This window comes from Mustelus asterias, chromosome 3 (assembly GCF_964213995.1).
Source record: "Mustelus asterias chromosome 3, sMusAst1.hap1.1, whole genome shotgun sequence".
NCBI classification, from domain to species: Eukaryota; Metazoa; Chordata; class Chondrichthyes; order Carcharhiniformes; family Triakidae; genus Mustelus; species Mustelus asterias.
Genome location: NC_135803.1, coordinates 104,473,998 through 104,489,256, shown reverse-complemented (window position 1 = coordinate 104,489,256; position 15,259 = coordinate 104,473,998). Strand labels below are relative to the sequence as shown.

The following is a 15,259-nucleotide window of genomic DNA, read 5'->3' as shown; positions in this document are numbered from 1 at the left end:
GGCAGCTAGATCGAGAAGCCTGTTTTGTTTTAAATGCTTATGAGGTTTTTGGTTTACAGAGTACCAGAGCCAGAAAGTTAGCCAAACATTTAGAAAACACAGGTTAGGAAGTGAGTGCAGTATTGTGTTCAATGCTGGGCACCACAACCGAGAAAGGGTGACAAGGCCTTGGGGAAGCTTAAGTAAAGAATTATTAGAATTCTACAAGGGATGAAGGGTTTTCGTTATCTAGAAAGACTACAGAAGCTGGAATTGTTCTCCTTGGAGCAGTGAACAAAGAACAATACAACACAGGAACAGGCCCTTCGGCCCCCCAAGCCCGCGCCGCTCCCCGGTCCAGGATTGAATCCTGAATCCAGGATCCCCGCCCAATTTTCCAGCCTATCTACATACTAATATCCTATCCACCGAGCTGTCCCTCACAGCTACGATGCTTTGTTCATCACAACCTATTAACTCACCCCCACCCCCCCATTCCAGACCATGTGATCTCCAGGGAGAGGCGAAAACCCCAGGGCCAATATGGGGGAAAAAAAATCTGGGCAATTCCTCTCCGACCCCCTGAGGCGATCGAAACGAGTCCAGGAGATCACACTTTTGTTTGAGTTTGAGAGGAGGAGACATGATGTACATGTTCAAAGCTATTGGGATTATTAATAGAGTTGAAAGGTATGAACTGTTTCCACTGGCAGAAGGGTCAATAAGTAAACGTTATTGATTAAAAGTAATCAGCAAAAGATACCTGGGGGCAGACAGTTTTGCAGACAATTTATGCTGCAAATTGTTGTGTTCTAGCATGCCCCTGAAAGTGTTTTGGTATTCTGAGACAGTGGTAAGTTTCAAAAGGAAATTGGATCTTAACCCTGCAAACACGCCCTTTTTAAGGTATGTGAACAGAAGAGGGACTAACTGGATAGCTCTTTCAGAGAGACAGCACCAGGCATGATGGACTGAATGGCCACCTGTGCTGTATGGAATTTTACAGAGCCCTACCACTGGTTTGAAGGTGGGAGAACACGTGAAGTGCAGCGTGTGAACTGTCCGCTAGCTCCTTGGCCCCTTAAACTGCCCCTCATTTTCTAAGGGATGACCGTTAAGGCATTGAGTGGCCAATGCGTCGTTGGGTCATTTTGAGGCCCGAAAGTGGCCAATTAAATGCCCTGCTGATAATTTACTCGCAGCAGGGGAGGCCAATGCCAGGTGGGTATCCTTGGAGCTTTTACTGGGCTATCTGATGTTGGTCAAGGGTGCAGGAGGGGTGGGGGGGACTCTTTTTTGGGATACCCAGTGTCCATCAGTGGCATGCCACAAGGGCTTTATCCCCTTTGTAATCCTTCCCCACCTCCACTCATTTCTTAAACCCTTGAGCAACGTGATTCCTGTTTTCCTTGATTCGAGAAGTCTTTCTCATCCCTCAGTTGTTGTAAATCTTTCAGCAAATGGTTTCTCTATAATTATGGATGGAAGCAATCCGTATCTATATGCAGCAAGACCAGGACAACAGTCAGGTTTGGACTGATAAATGGCAAGTAACGTACACGCCGCACAAGTGCCAGGTAATGACCATCTCAAACCAGAGAGAAGCTCTCCTTGGTATTCAAGTGGCATGACCATTATTGAATCCCCCATTATTAACATCCAACGGCAAGGTGGGCTACCGCTGACCAGGAACTGAACTGAACCAGTCATATAAATACTATGGCTACAAGTTCAGGTCAGAGGCTGGGAATTCTGTGGTGAATAACTCATCCTGACTCCCCAAAGCATGTCCTCCATCTATAAGTCAGAAGTGCGATGTAATATTTTCCACTTGCCTAGTTAAGTGCATCACCAGCAATACTCAAGAAACTCAACACAAGCTCAGTTTTGCTGGATTATTACTATTTTTGTCCTGAAACCACTGATTCTTGTGCTGTCCAAAGCGCATCACTGAAGAACTAGACATATTGGCCAGAATTTTCTGGCTCCCATCAGTCGGATCTTCCATTCCCACCAACGGAAAATCCCCGCTTGATTGGCATCTCATTCATTTCCTTAAGCATTCACTCCCTCTACCACCGGTGCACAGTGGCAGCACTGTGTACCATTTACAAGATGCACTGCAGCAATTCGCCAAGGTATCTTTGACTGCATCTTCCGAACCCACCTAGAAGGACAAGGGTAGCAAACACATGGGAACACCACCACCTGCAAGTTTCCCTCCAAGCAACTCACCACCCTGTCTTCGAAGTGGGTTGCCGTTCCTCCATTGTCACTGGATCAAATTCCTAGTACTCCTTTCCTAACAGCACTGTGGGTGTACCTACACCACATGGACTGAAGCAATTCAAGAAGGCACTACCAGCTTCTCGAGGGCAATTGAAGATGGGTAATAAATGCTGGTCTAACCAACCCGTGAAAGAATGAAAGAAAAGTGCCAGGGACCCCAGGTGTTGTGTAGTCATGCTGTTCCTAGTTGGAATAAGGGCACCTTAAGGAATTGATCACGTGACGTCCTGATGATGTCATTAGCCACTTGTGTGAGAAAGCGGACAGTCTATCCTAACAGCCTGTAGAGTAAGCATCTTCCTGATTTTCATGGTCTGCAAGCCTATCCTTTAAAAAATATCGCTCCAGGAGTCATCAAATCAGGCTCTGGATAGAAATAACAGTTGTCTTGGTGTACTGTTATTCTACCCAATCTCTGTTCTGTCTTTCACGCTGTCAGTTCTGCTCAGAAATGTAGCTATGCTTTGTGGGTTGGATTGCAAGTGATCCCATTAACCTCACCCCATCAGAATTTGCCAAGCTTGGACGAGACACAACTCATTTTCTGATATAAAATTATTATCGAGTTGTAGAATTATACAGCACAGAATGAAGCCCTTTGCTCTATCACACACTCGCTGGCTCTTAAGAAAAAGAGCTAACCAATTAAATCTGCTTCCCTGCCTGTTGCTCCATATTTTTCCTTTTTGTGGATTTATCCAGTTCCTTTTTTATGTGATTGCATCTGTTTTTGCTTCCCTTTTCCGGCAGTGAATTCTAGATGACTGCTGTGTGTTTTAAAAGGGAAAATCTTTGCTCATTTCACCTCATTTTCACAAATAAGCTTTTGTTTGAGTATTTGATATTGCAAGCTCAGTTTTGCTGGATTATTACTATTTTTGTCCTGAAACCACTGACCCTTGTGCTGTCCAAAGCACATCACTGAAGAACTAGACACATTGGCCAGAATTTTCCGGCTTCCATCAGTCTGATCTTCCATTCCCACCAACGGCAAATCCCCACCGCTGGGGAACCCGGCAAACAACGGGAAACCCCATTGACAGCGGCAGTACCAAATGATCCGGCCAATGGCAGGCCCTCTCCGTCATAACAAAACACGCTGCGGGGATGCGGAAAATCTGGGCCATTGAAAATTATGACGTGCTAAATTCTTGTGCAAGGGATGTTTGAGATAGTGAGACAATACAGAAGGGGTAACAGAGCAGCTGTGCAGTCTCTGTCAGATGACTGCATCTTTGAAGTGTGCTCTGTACATCGAGTGGAGGTTTTATTCTATGTAATTCTTGATGATGGTATCAAGGGCACTGTAGTGATCTGCATACCTCCTTAGTTACCATTGGTTTCTCTCTTCTGTTACCTTGTTTCATCAAATACACTGCTGCTCAAGGCACCCCAAATTACCCCTTTTGGAAAGATTTCTTGCTTGACTTTATTTTGGGAACTCATAGAATCCTACAATGCAGAAGGAGGCCATCCGGCCCATTGAGTCTGCATGACCACATTCCAACCCAGGCCATATCGCCATAACCCCATGCTAGTCCCCCTGTCACTAATTTAGCATGGCCAATCCACCTATCTCGCACATCCTTGGACTGTGGGAGGAAACAGGAGCACCTGGAGGAAACCCACGCAGACATGGGGAGAATGTGCAAACTCCACACAGACAGTGGCCCAAGCTGGGAATTGAACCCAGGTCCCTGGCGTTGTGAGGCTACAATGCTAACCACTGTGCCACCGTGCTGCCTCTTGTGATTTCCTTTGTTCCTATGCCTGTCGTGGAGTACATGTCCTGGGTTCTTCTCCGTCCTTCGCTAACCACAAAATCATCCAGCAGATGAGGAGGCCATTTGGGCCATCTTGTCTATGCTGGGAACAAAGTCTTCTCAGCAGCCTCTCATTTCCTCTTTCTTTGTGCGTTATCAGGATTTTGAAAATATATGTAATATAGTCATTAACCGCCTGTGGCACACCAAGTCCATTTGGAATTCATATCAGTCCCTTAAGTATTGTGTGTTTGAAAGAATATTTTGTTGAAGGTGATGTCTTCAGTATTTGTGGTGAATTTGATCTGTGGAAAGAATACAGATGAAAATGGGATGTGTCAGTGGGCATTTTAGAGTCAAGAACATTATGCTACTGAAGGCTTCAAGGTTCTTTTTTATAAGCCCTGTGCCAGTTGAGAGTGAGTAACCTTTGCGAAGCTAGGATTATTGTGAAGATAATGGGTGAGCGGAGATCATCAATTATTTTCATCTGCATCTTTCAGTTCCATTTAGCACAATATTCTCTTGCAAATGTCTGTCTGAAAGTGTTCAAACCTTTTGTGTGTTATTTCCCTTAGATCGACTCTGATCAGGAAGCCTTGAGAAACCGAATGCGGACCATCCAGGAGAAGGTGATGTATACGCTGGTGTCCGTGCCTGAAGGGAATCATATCTCCTCCATCTTTGAGCTAGATACAACCACCCTGCAAAGAGGCGACTCTCTTGTTCCAAGGTACGATCGATTAATGAATTTGGGCAAATTCGTACAAATTAAGCCTTTATGAAACTGCTGCTCAATATTCTGGACATATTCACCAAAGATCAAGTTTAAAATATGGCACTGGTGTTTAAATATATTTCTGAATTTCTCTCAAGTTCTGATATTTTGGAATTTTCTTTTGATCCCCTAAAATTCCCTGCCTTTCAAAACCGAAACGGACATTTTCACTCGATGGAGAATTTTGAGGTAATGATCAGAATCTTGTTGCGACTTACTTACTTGGTCTGGCAATTTTGATGCAAGTCAAAAGAAAGATACGTTTGCCTTTGATGCCAGAGGACTGCAGTGTTACAACATTACACCCATGTTCAAAAAGAATGGCTTAAAGACAAGCCCAGCAACTACAGGCCAGTCAGCTTAACTTCAGTGGTGGTAAAAATTTTAAAAACAGTAATTTGAGCCACAATGTATCATCACTGGGACATTTGTGGGTTAATTAAGGAAGGCAGGAAAAAGTTTTGTTTAACTAACTTGCTGGAGTTTTTTTGAAGAGTTGACAGCAAGGGTTTATCAGGGCGATGCTGTTGATGTTATATGCGTGGACTTCCAAAAGGCATTTGATGCAGGGTCGTACAACAGAATTGTGAGCAAGTTTTAGCTCATGTAATAAAAGGGAAAGTACCACTATGGATACAAAGCTGGCTGAATGATAGGAAACAGAGTTGTGAAGAATGGATGCTTCTTGGGCTGAGGGCAGGTTCCCCAGGGACAGCGTTGGTTCCCTTTCTTTACCTGATATATACATATATATATTTTTTTTTAAATATACATATTTATATATATATATAATAAATAAATAAATAAATATATATATATAATATATATATATATATATATATATATATATATATAATAAATATATATATATATATATAATAAATATATATATATATATATATAATAAATATATATATGTGATCTGGACTCTGATGTACAAGGCACAATATTTAAATCGGCAGATGATACAAAACTTGGAAGCATTATGAACTCGGAGAAAGATATTGTAAAATATCAAAAGGTCATAAGTTGGAGGAATGGCTGGACAGGTGACAGATGAAGTACAGTGTAGGGAAATGTGAAGTGATTCATTTTATTCAGAAGAACATGGAGAGACTAAATCAAGGGGATGGAGGAGCAGAGGGATCTTGGTCTGTATTTGCATAATTCATTAAAATTGGTGGAACAGGTTGAGAGTGCAGTTAATAAAGCATAAGGTATCATTGGCTTTATTAACAGGGGCATAGAGTACAAGAGCAAGGCAATTACGTTGAATGTGTATAAGCCTCAGTTGGAGGATTGCATCCGGTTCTGGGTGCTGCACTTTCAGAAGAAAACATTGGAGAGTGTGCCAGGAGGATGTGAGAGAATGGTTCCAGTGCTAAGGAACTTAAGTTATGAAGGTAGATTGGAGAAGTTGGAACTGTGTTCCTTGAAGAAAAGTAGGCTCCGAGGTGATATGACAGAGGTGTTCAAAATTGAGAGTGGTCTGGACAGAGTAGATAGGAGAAACTGTTCCCGCTTGTGAAAGGATCGAGATTGAGAGGGCACAGATTTAAATAATTTGCAAAAGAAGCAAAAGTGACATCAGGCAAACTTTCTTCACACGAGTGTTTAAGGCCTGGAATGCGCAGGAGGCAGGTTCAGTTGAGGCATTTGAAAATGAATGTATAGGGTTGAAGGAAGAAGGCAGGAGAATGACACCAAGTAAATTGCTCATCATAGAGCTCGCGCAGGCTCAATGAGCCTCCTTTTGCACTGTAAAGAATCTGTAATTGCAACCTCGGGGCTCTCCATTGTGCTTTGTAACTTCAAAAATGTGTCAATTGGTTGTAATGTTAGTGTTGAAAGTGTGGCAGCCAATTTGTGCACAGCAAGGTCTCGAGAAATATGACCAGATAATCTTTTTCAGTAATGTTGATTTACGGAACAAATATTGACCAGGGCACAAGGGAAAACGATCCTTATGCTTCAGAGGCCATACAGGGCATTAGTTCGACATGTTACTCAAAAAATGTCACCTCTACAGTGTCAGACATACTGAAATCTGAGATTTGAACACTCTTTAAAACTTTTGAATGGGTATTGTTGGCAAGGTAAACATTTATTTCCCATCCTTTGCCCTTGAGAAGATGATGAGTCGACCTCTTGAATATGGCTGAACAACTTGCTAAAATAAAACTAGAAAATGCCGCAAATACTTAGCTGCTCTGGCAGCATCTGTGGGGAGTGCAACATAGTTGACATGTCCAGTCATGACCATTGAGTGACTTCCTCGGCCTTATCAGAGGGCGTTGCTGTTGGTCTGGAGTTACACAAAGGCCAGAGCAGGTAAGGCTGGCAGATTTCCTTCCTTATGGGACATTGGTGAACCAAATGGATTGTTACAACAATCTAGACATTTCATTGTTATGATAGCTAGCCTTTAACTGTAGATTTTATTAATTATTATTAGTAATTGAATTAAATTTCCTGGTTGCTGTGGTGAACAGATGACTCAGTACAACTCGTATAGACCTCTGGGTTGCTAATACCACCATGATATTGGACCGACTAACTCAAATGAAACTGTCACCAATGTTGATACTGGTGGGAACCAAGAGTCTTCTGGCACCTTCTGTTTGGAATAGGATAGATGCCCAAATTTGGGAAAGCTACAGTGCTTCAGTTTATTTTTCCCTATTGGTGACGGGCAGGAGTCAAGAACAAATCCAGCTGCTGCTCAATAATTTCCTAACTGCTAACCCGATTTCATGTGCCATTGATTATATAAGGAACGAAGCGTTCTAATAAGTCAGCATATATCTGACTCGATACGTGACTGACACTAAGTATGAAGGCTGTTCTGAACTCATTTGCAGTTCAGTGGGTCAGTCATCTGGAGAGTTAAAATTTTATAAAGGTGGTCTTTGATCATGGTGTCCAAGGTCAAGTTTACCTCGGTACTCTTAACCCATTTGTTGTTCAAAAGAAATCACTGTCTGGTGACTCGGTGTGACTAGATGTGGCTGCGGTGACACAGCACTAATTTGAACCAGAACATCTTGCATTCTCTCTCTCAATAATGCAGGTAGATGAACTTCATGTCCGTATTTACTGCCTCATCATTCATTAAGCAACAGTGTTAAATCACACTTAATGATCAAAAGTATACTCGTTCATTTGAATGAATGAATATAAAGTTCAAATAAGCGTGCATAGAACAGTCAAATACGAAGTCTGAGATTGCTTGACCAGTTATATCTGTGATTCTATTTTTATTTATTGACCAGTAAGTAGACACATCTGGAGTTTCATTTAACCATGTGTGACCAGCATATTGGTCGGCATGGTGTCACAGTGGTTAGCACTGTTGCCTCACAGTGCCAGGGACCCGGGTTCGATTCCCGGCCTGTATTACTGTCTGTGTGGAGTCTGCACGTTCTCCCTGTGTCTGTGTGGGTTTCCTCCGGGTGCTCCGGTTTCCTTCCACAGTCCAAAAGATGTGCAGGTTTGGTGGATTGGCCATGCTAAGTTCTCCCTCAGTGGACCTGAACAGGCGCTGGAGTGTGGTGACTAGAGGATTTTCACAGTAATTTCATTGCAGTGTTAATGTAAGTCTACTTGTGACACTAATAAATTAACTTAAACTAGCAAAACTAACTTTTGGGAATACTGATGACCAACCAAAATCTGTCCTTATTGAATTATGTATTTTGCCCTGTGCGGGAGGCTGGGGAAAAGTTAGCCACCTCTCCCACCCCCTCTCCCTAATATAGCCTCATGGTGCATCTTGCCCAACAGGACGTTCTTTGTGTGTCAATCTGGACAGCAAATTCCAGCAGATTATTTTATCTTGCTGGGTTTCGCAGTTAAGCTCAGCTCTCACCCAGAAGCCATGAGTGTGCAATTTCCAATGCGATCACTAAAAGTTAACAGAGTCATTTGTAAAAAAAAAAGGAATATAATTGAAAATTGGGAAAGTTATGGCAAAATCTAAATTGTGGTTAGACCACAACTGGTGGACCACATTGAGTCACTATATTATTCAAAAGATATTGAGGCACTGGAGTAGATTCACAAGGATGATACTAGAAATATGTGGATATGAATGATGGACAGGCTGGGTCCCTTGTCTCCTGAAAAAAGATGGCTTGATGTGTGATCTAATAGATGTCTTTAAAATTTTGGAAGGTTTCAATTAGAGCAGTTAAAGAGTGTTTCACCTTGTGGGGAAGAGCATAGCTAGAGGCCATTGATATTAAACAGTCACCAAGAAATCCAATGGGGAATTCATAAGAAACTTCTTTACCCAAAGAATGGGGGCACGGTGGCACAGTGGTTACCACTGCTGCCTCACAGTGCCAGGGACCCGGATTCAATTCCGGCCTCGGGTCACTGTCTGTGTGGAGTTTGCGCATTCTCCCCATGTCTGCGTGGGTTTCCTCCGGGTGCTCCGGTTACCTCCCACAGACCGAAGATGTGAGGGTTAGGTTGATTGGTCATGCTAAATTAACCTTAATGTCAGGGGGATTAGCATGGTAAATATGTGGGTTTACGGGAATAGGGACTGGGTGGGATTGTGGTCGGTGCCGACTCGATGGGCTGAATGGCCTCCTTCTGCATTGTAGGGATTCTATGATTCTATGAATGGTGAGAATGTGGAGCTCTACACCACAGGGAGTGATCAAAGTCAACAGTATAGATACATTTAAGTGGACAAGATGAGAGGTCACATGACACCAGGTTATAGTCAAGCTTTCGGAGCATTGCTCCTTCGTGAAGTGGAGCAAGGTGCGCAGGCACAGAATATACGGGTGGAGTGACGATAGCCTGACACTAACAGGTAATCGAATGTCAAAGGATAAGTACAGACAGTGTAGGCTGGCTGAATAAGTCTTTGTAAGTAATCATAAGTGCTAATAGACAAATGCAAGCAGTTAAGTATAATCAGTATGTGTAAAGTGTCAACAGGCTGTATGACAAGCGAAGGGATGACCTAAGAACAGATAATTTAAAGCAGAGAGATAATCACAAACAAAAGTGAGATGGTGTTAAACACTATGCAGACTAGTTCAGGTGGAGAGATCATCACCCATAATCAAGGTATGCACCTTTAAGTGGAAACTGTACATAGATGAAGAAGAAGAAAAGAGATGGCTATGATGGTCGATTTAGATGTGGAAAGGTACCAGTAGAAGGCTGGATTGGAACATAAACTCCAGCAGGGACTAGTTGAGCTGAATGGCGTGATATTCTATATAATCTTATGATCATTGGATTATCATAGGCAGCTGAAACCCGGACTGAATTTCCCTTCTCTCAACTTCAGTCCAATGTGTGGTTAGTTAATGGGTGTCTGGTACATGAATTCAGCATGTGCCTTTCAGGTTTGTATGGCTAAATGTATGGCTACGATCCACTGAAGAATCTATAATTCTGCATTTCCATTACATTTCTCTTGAAACATTCTCCATGTTCCGGGAAGGTAATGGTGTCGGCTTTTTTACTGAACCAGAAATCCAGAGACCCAGTGCAAGATCTCGGGACCCGGATTCAAATCCCACCATGGCAGATGGTAAAATTTGAATTCAATAAAAGTCTAATGATGACCATGAAACTATCATCGATTGTCGTTAAAAACCCATCTGGCTCACAAATGTCCTTTTAGGGAAGGAAATCTACCACCTTTACCTGTCTGGCCTACATGTGACTCCAGACCCACAGCAATGTGGTTGACACTCAAATGCTCTCTGAAGTGGAGGGATGGACAATAAATGCTGGCCCAAACAGCGATGCCCACATCCCGTAAATTAATTTTTAAAAATGTATCTATCTCTCATTCAGGATGCTGCATTCTCAGTTTAATATCACCTCTCATCTTTTGGATGACATTTGAAACAGAAACCCATCTCCTCCCTTGGGGATGTAAAAGATCCTTGGGCACTATTTGAACAGCAATGGGCCTTTGCTGCCCTGACCAATATTTATCCCTTGATCCATATGACCAAACACAGACCAGCTGTTATTTCTGGGTCCTTGCTGTGCACAGGTCTGCTTCCAGGTTTCCTACATTACAACAGTGTTCACATTTGAGAAGTACACTGTTGGCTTTGAAGCACTTTGGGCATCCTGCGGTGATGACAGATTGTGTATAAATGTGTTTTCTCTTTTTTTACGTAATGTACAGCTTTGGACTAACTGCTATAAGTTGTGTTGATCAACTACCAACTATGTGACTTGGTGCAACCCACCTGTTTTGGCTTATTATTATCTCAAATCTCAAGAAACAAACCACCTTCCAGTGATAAATAAAGTGACATTAAATTGCTGTTGCAGAAACTATTTGAACGAGAACGTCAAGCAAATGTGAAGTATCAGATAAACTTTGTCCCTGTGTTGGGCAGTTAGAATATCCAGTGCGTGATGCATTGAAAATACATTTTTTGTTTTACTGGGCCAAGCTGATGAGTAATCATCTATTTTGGCAAATGTACACATCTTCATGAGCTGTACATTTCACAGTTCAGACCAGTGCTTTCGCTCAGTGGTAGTTCTCAAAGTGCCAAGCTTTGTAGTTTAGCCTAGAACATAGATTGACTGCAATTTTGTAACAAATGTTTGGATGGGGCGCGTGAAATTTATTGGCTCTAGGTCATTGTAATATTTGTCAGTTTGCCTGCACTAAAAATACATTCAAGCATTGCTCCTTCATCAACTAATGCTGGTTGGTATGTGAGATATCCACGAACGAATAAGCATCAAGTCTCTCTCTTGGTGTACAGAGAGTTCTTAAAAGTTCCCTATTCCAAATTTGATGGTCTAGGCCCCAACCCAAATGTATTTCTATTCGACTCTTGGGTTAATAGAAGACCAGGCTGGTGAGAAGCAATAAATCCAGATATAATCATCACCCAGAACACTTTTATTTAGTCGACATTGTTGGATGTCCACAGGTGTGGCTATTGTGACACCATTTTAACTACATGTGCTAACTCAAATTAGCACCTTAACTACCATTTGCACTATACAGATACCAATATTTTTTGTTCACTTCCTTCACAAGCATTTGTTACCATTCAGTAACTAAAGGAAGATACTTTGTAAAATCTGTTCTCTGGCTCTGATTATCTCTTGCCAATAACTGCATGCAAAAGGTTGAAGTGTTTAACCAACAACAGCACCCATTCAGACCTGAATTCCTACATTGCTCCATGTGGCGAGCCATGAGCACATTGGACGAGACTGCTGCACGTGATAAGAAATGGCATACCCATTGGTTTTGTGCCCAAACTCCTGTAAGCCACTTCATGAATGCCAGTTTGTTCTTGCACAAATCTTGCACAAAAATGATTTTATCCCTTCCCCAAATTAAACCAGCAGTTTGAGTATTTTGTGTGTTTTTTTTCTCTCTATTTAAACTGCTGAAGAAGTCTTGCCACACTAGAGATTTTCAGACTCTGCTTGCTTTCCAGTTTGCAAAATCCTAGTTCCTTACATTGAACCACTTGGCCAACAAGTCACCTGCTTTATCAGAACGTGGTTGCAATTCTGGATTCAAGAAACAAGTGCTTCCCTTTGCAACTCTATCATTCCTGACAGTGCATATGTATGGATAATGTTGCAATTAAGACCATATACGTTCAATGGAAATTGAAGCAAGAATTTGTTTTATTCCATCATTGAAACCTACCCATTTCACAAACCATTGTGTAACAGCTCGATAATGGAATACTTGTAAACTGTATACCTTGAGTATTAATGACCACTCTTGTATATCAGTCACAGATGTGCTCATAATCAGACAATCTGGTCCCCTTTCCTGGAGACCTGAATGATGCATCCTTGCTCATAAGGTCAGCAAAGGAGAGAACACACATCCCCAATACTCATAATGAGGTGCCCTCCCCGAATACCCAATCACAAACTGGCTCAATAACAAAGCAACTTGAATGCGTACAGATTTACCACTACATTCACTATCCCAGTGAATAATTTGTTCTTCGTATATGTGCATGATATCTACTGATCAAAATTGACAGCACGTAAGCAGAATTCAAATACTTAGTTTCTTGTGAATCATAGCAAAACTGCATTTAATGTAGGGTAAAGTGCAGTGAGTTAATGTGTCAGTGGTTAATACATTTGCTGAAAGCCTGTTGGAAAATGTTCCTTTTTGCCATCTGCTGATATAAAGATCTGAAGTGGGCAGAGAATGACCAGCATCTTTTCACTTTTCTGCGATCTGTTTTCCATTAATGACATCAGACCCCCTCCTCCACAAATTCTTAAGCCACAAATGATAGGCAAATTTACAATTCTTGCCTATTACCTGAAGTATTGAAACAATGTGGAAACAACAAGAAGCAGCTAACATGTTGATCTTCTCCTATAATTCATCCCTTCTCCAAAGCCTGTAGCTCACTATGATGGTTTTATATGATTCCAGTTCTGGCTCCTTCTGCATCTCTGATTTCCATGGCTCCAGTGATGATGGCAGTACTTCCAGTGACCGAAAGCTGTTGAATTCCCTCATTAAACCTCTCTACCTCTCCTTTTAAGGCAATCCTTAAACCTACTTTCTTTGACCAAGCTCCCTAATACCTCCCTTATGTGGCTAGGGGTCAAACCTTGTTGGATCCTGTGGGGAAAAAATGTGTTACCATGGTCTCGGCTCTACATAAATTGTTGCTTGTGTATTCAAGTCATTGAAAAATTATATTTGATTCCTAAACTAATATGTGTGTTTCAGGAACTCTTATGTTCGACTCCGGCACCTCTGCACAAACACGTGGGTTCATAGCACCAATATTCCAATAGATAAAGACGAAGAGAGGCCAGTTATGCTGAAGGTAATTCTGGATGAAAAACCATGTATGGCTTTTAATAGTTACAATGAACAGTTGGGTACTGAGTGTTGCTACCTCCTTCCATTTCAGATTGGCACCTCTCCAACTAAAGAGGATAAAGAAGCATTTGCTATTGTGCCCGTTTCACCAGCTGAAGTGAGAGACTTGGACTTTGCCAATGATGCCAGCAAAGTGTTGGCCTCGATAGCTGGCAAGCTTGAGAAGGGCACTATTACTCAGAATGAAAGACGGTAGGTGACACCTTTTTAACAGACGGCCAGTAATTGACTACCACATTTTCTTGACAAGTTGAAACATGAATCCTCCCTCACTTGTCTTGGGTTTGTGGTTTTCTCAGTTTCCATAGTGCTGTGTCCTTTTGAGACAACAGTTTGGAAGCATTACCTAAGCATCCTATTGGAAGAATACTGCAAATTGATTAAGATTCCCTAGTTCTGGCCAACTCTTGCAATCAACGCAGGAATATTTGAGATGGTTAAGGAGTGAGCTGAAATCAAATTCATTTTGTAGGCTGGCCAGAATACTTAGGTCAAGTCTGTTTTGCATGAAGGTTGGAATTAACTTTATGGTTAGTTTAAAAAAATTGGACCAAGCCTGAGGTTTAGCGGGGATGGTTTATGGGGATTTGGAATAAAATGCATTCTATGCTGTGAAATACAGATTTGAAACCGAAAAATCATTAACATCTCACTTCCCGGAGCAGACTGTTGCTCCATCTAATCCAGCATATTGGTGTTCTGGCAATAGTTTCTTTTCTAAATGCTTGTCTAATTTGACCTGCATCTAAGCTGTTTGCCCCTGCACCCTCACTTGACAAACTATTCCAAAGAACAGTATAGCACAGGAACAGGCCCTTCAGCCCACCAAGCCAGCACCGACACATGACGCCTTTCTAAACTGAAGACCTTTTGCTTTTACTCAGTCCATATCCCCCTATTCCCTGCCTATTCATGTATCTGTCAACATGCCTCTTAAAAGTTGCAATTCTATCTGCTTCTACCACCTCCTCTGGCAGCACATTCCAGGCACTTAGCACCCTCTATGTAAAAGAAAATGCCTCTTACATCTCCTTTAAACTTGCCCCTTTTGCCTTAAATCAATGTCCCCTATGAATTGACACTCCTGCCCTGGGAAAAAGGCTCACTTAAATCAAACAAACTGCCCTCTCTTTTGATGGGTGGTTAAAATTGGAAGTTTCCAACAGGGTCCTTCATGGACATGTTTGGCAGCAGGGATGGAAGTTGTTCCTACTCAAAATAACACAGTTTGTGTGTATTCAAAACCTTGTAGATTTCGGTCTACAAAACCCTACTTTCTGTTTTCATATTTTTGCCATTTTATTTCCTTCCGGTGTAAATTGCTATTTCCATATCTGTAACAGAAGCTTTCAATGCAAACTTTCTAGGCTACACCTGAGTCTTTTCACTTGATAAATCCCAACTCCTCATCTGGAACCTCAGAATTGTTACAGCGCAGGAGGAGGCCATTTGGCCCATGTCTGCACCAGCTTGTCAAATGTGCATCATGGCTTAGTGCCATTCCCCTGCCTTTTCCCCGTACCCCTGCATATTATTTCTATTAAAATAATCACCTAATGCCTC

General features: G+C 42.0%; 1 protein-coding gene across 1 annotated transcript in view; it reads left to right on the top strand.

Moving 5' to 3' along the window:
* Positions 1-15,259, top strand: part of itpr1b (inositol 1,4,5-trisphosphate receptor, type 1b) — a 521,126-nt gene that overhangs the window by 176,735 nt on the left and 329,132 nt on the right. Inside the window, exons 12-14 of the mRNA XM_078209411.1 lie at positions 4,610-4,764; positions 13,541-13,640; positions 13,728-13,888. Coding sequence (XP_078065537.1) covers positions 4,610-4,764; positions 13,541-13,640; positions 13,728-13,888 — 416 coding nt within the window. The remainder of the gene's footprint in view (positions 1-4,609; positions 4,765-13,540; positions 13,641-13,727; positions 13,889-15,259) is intronic.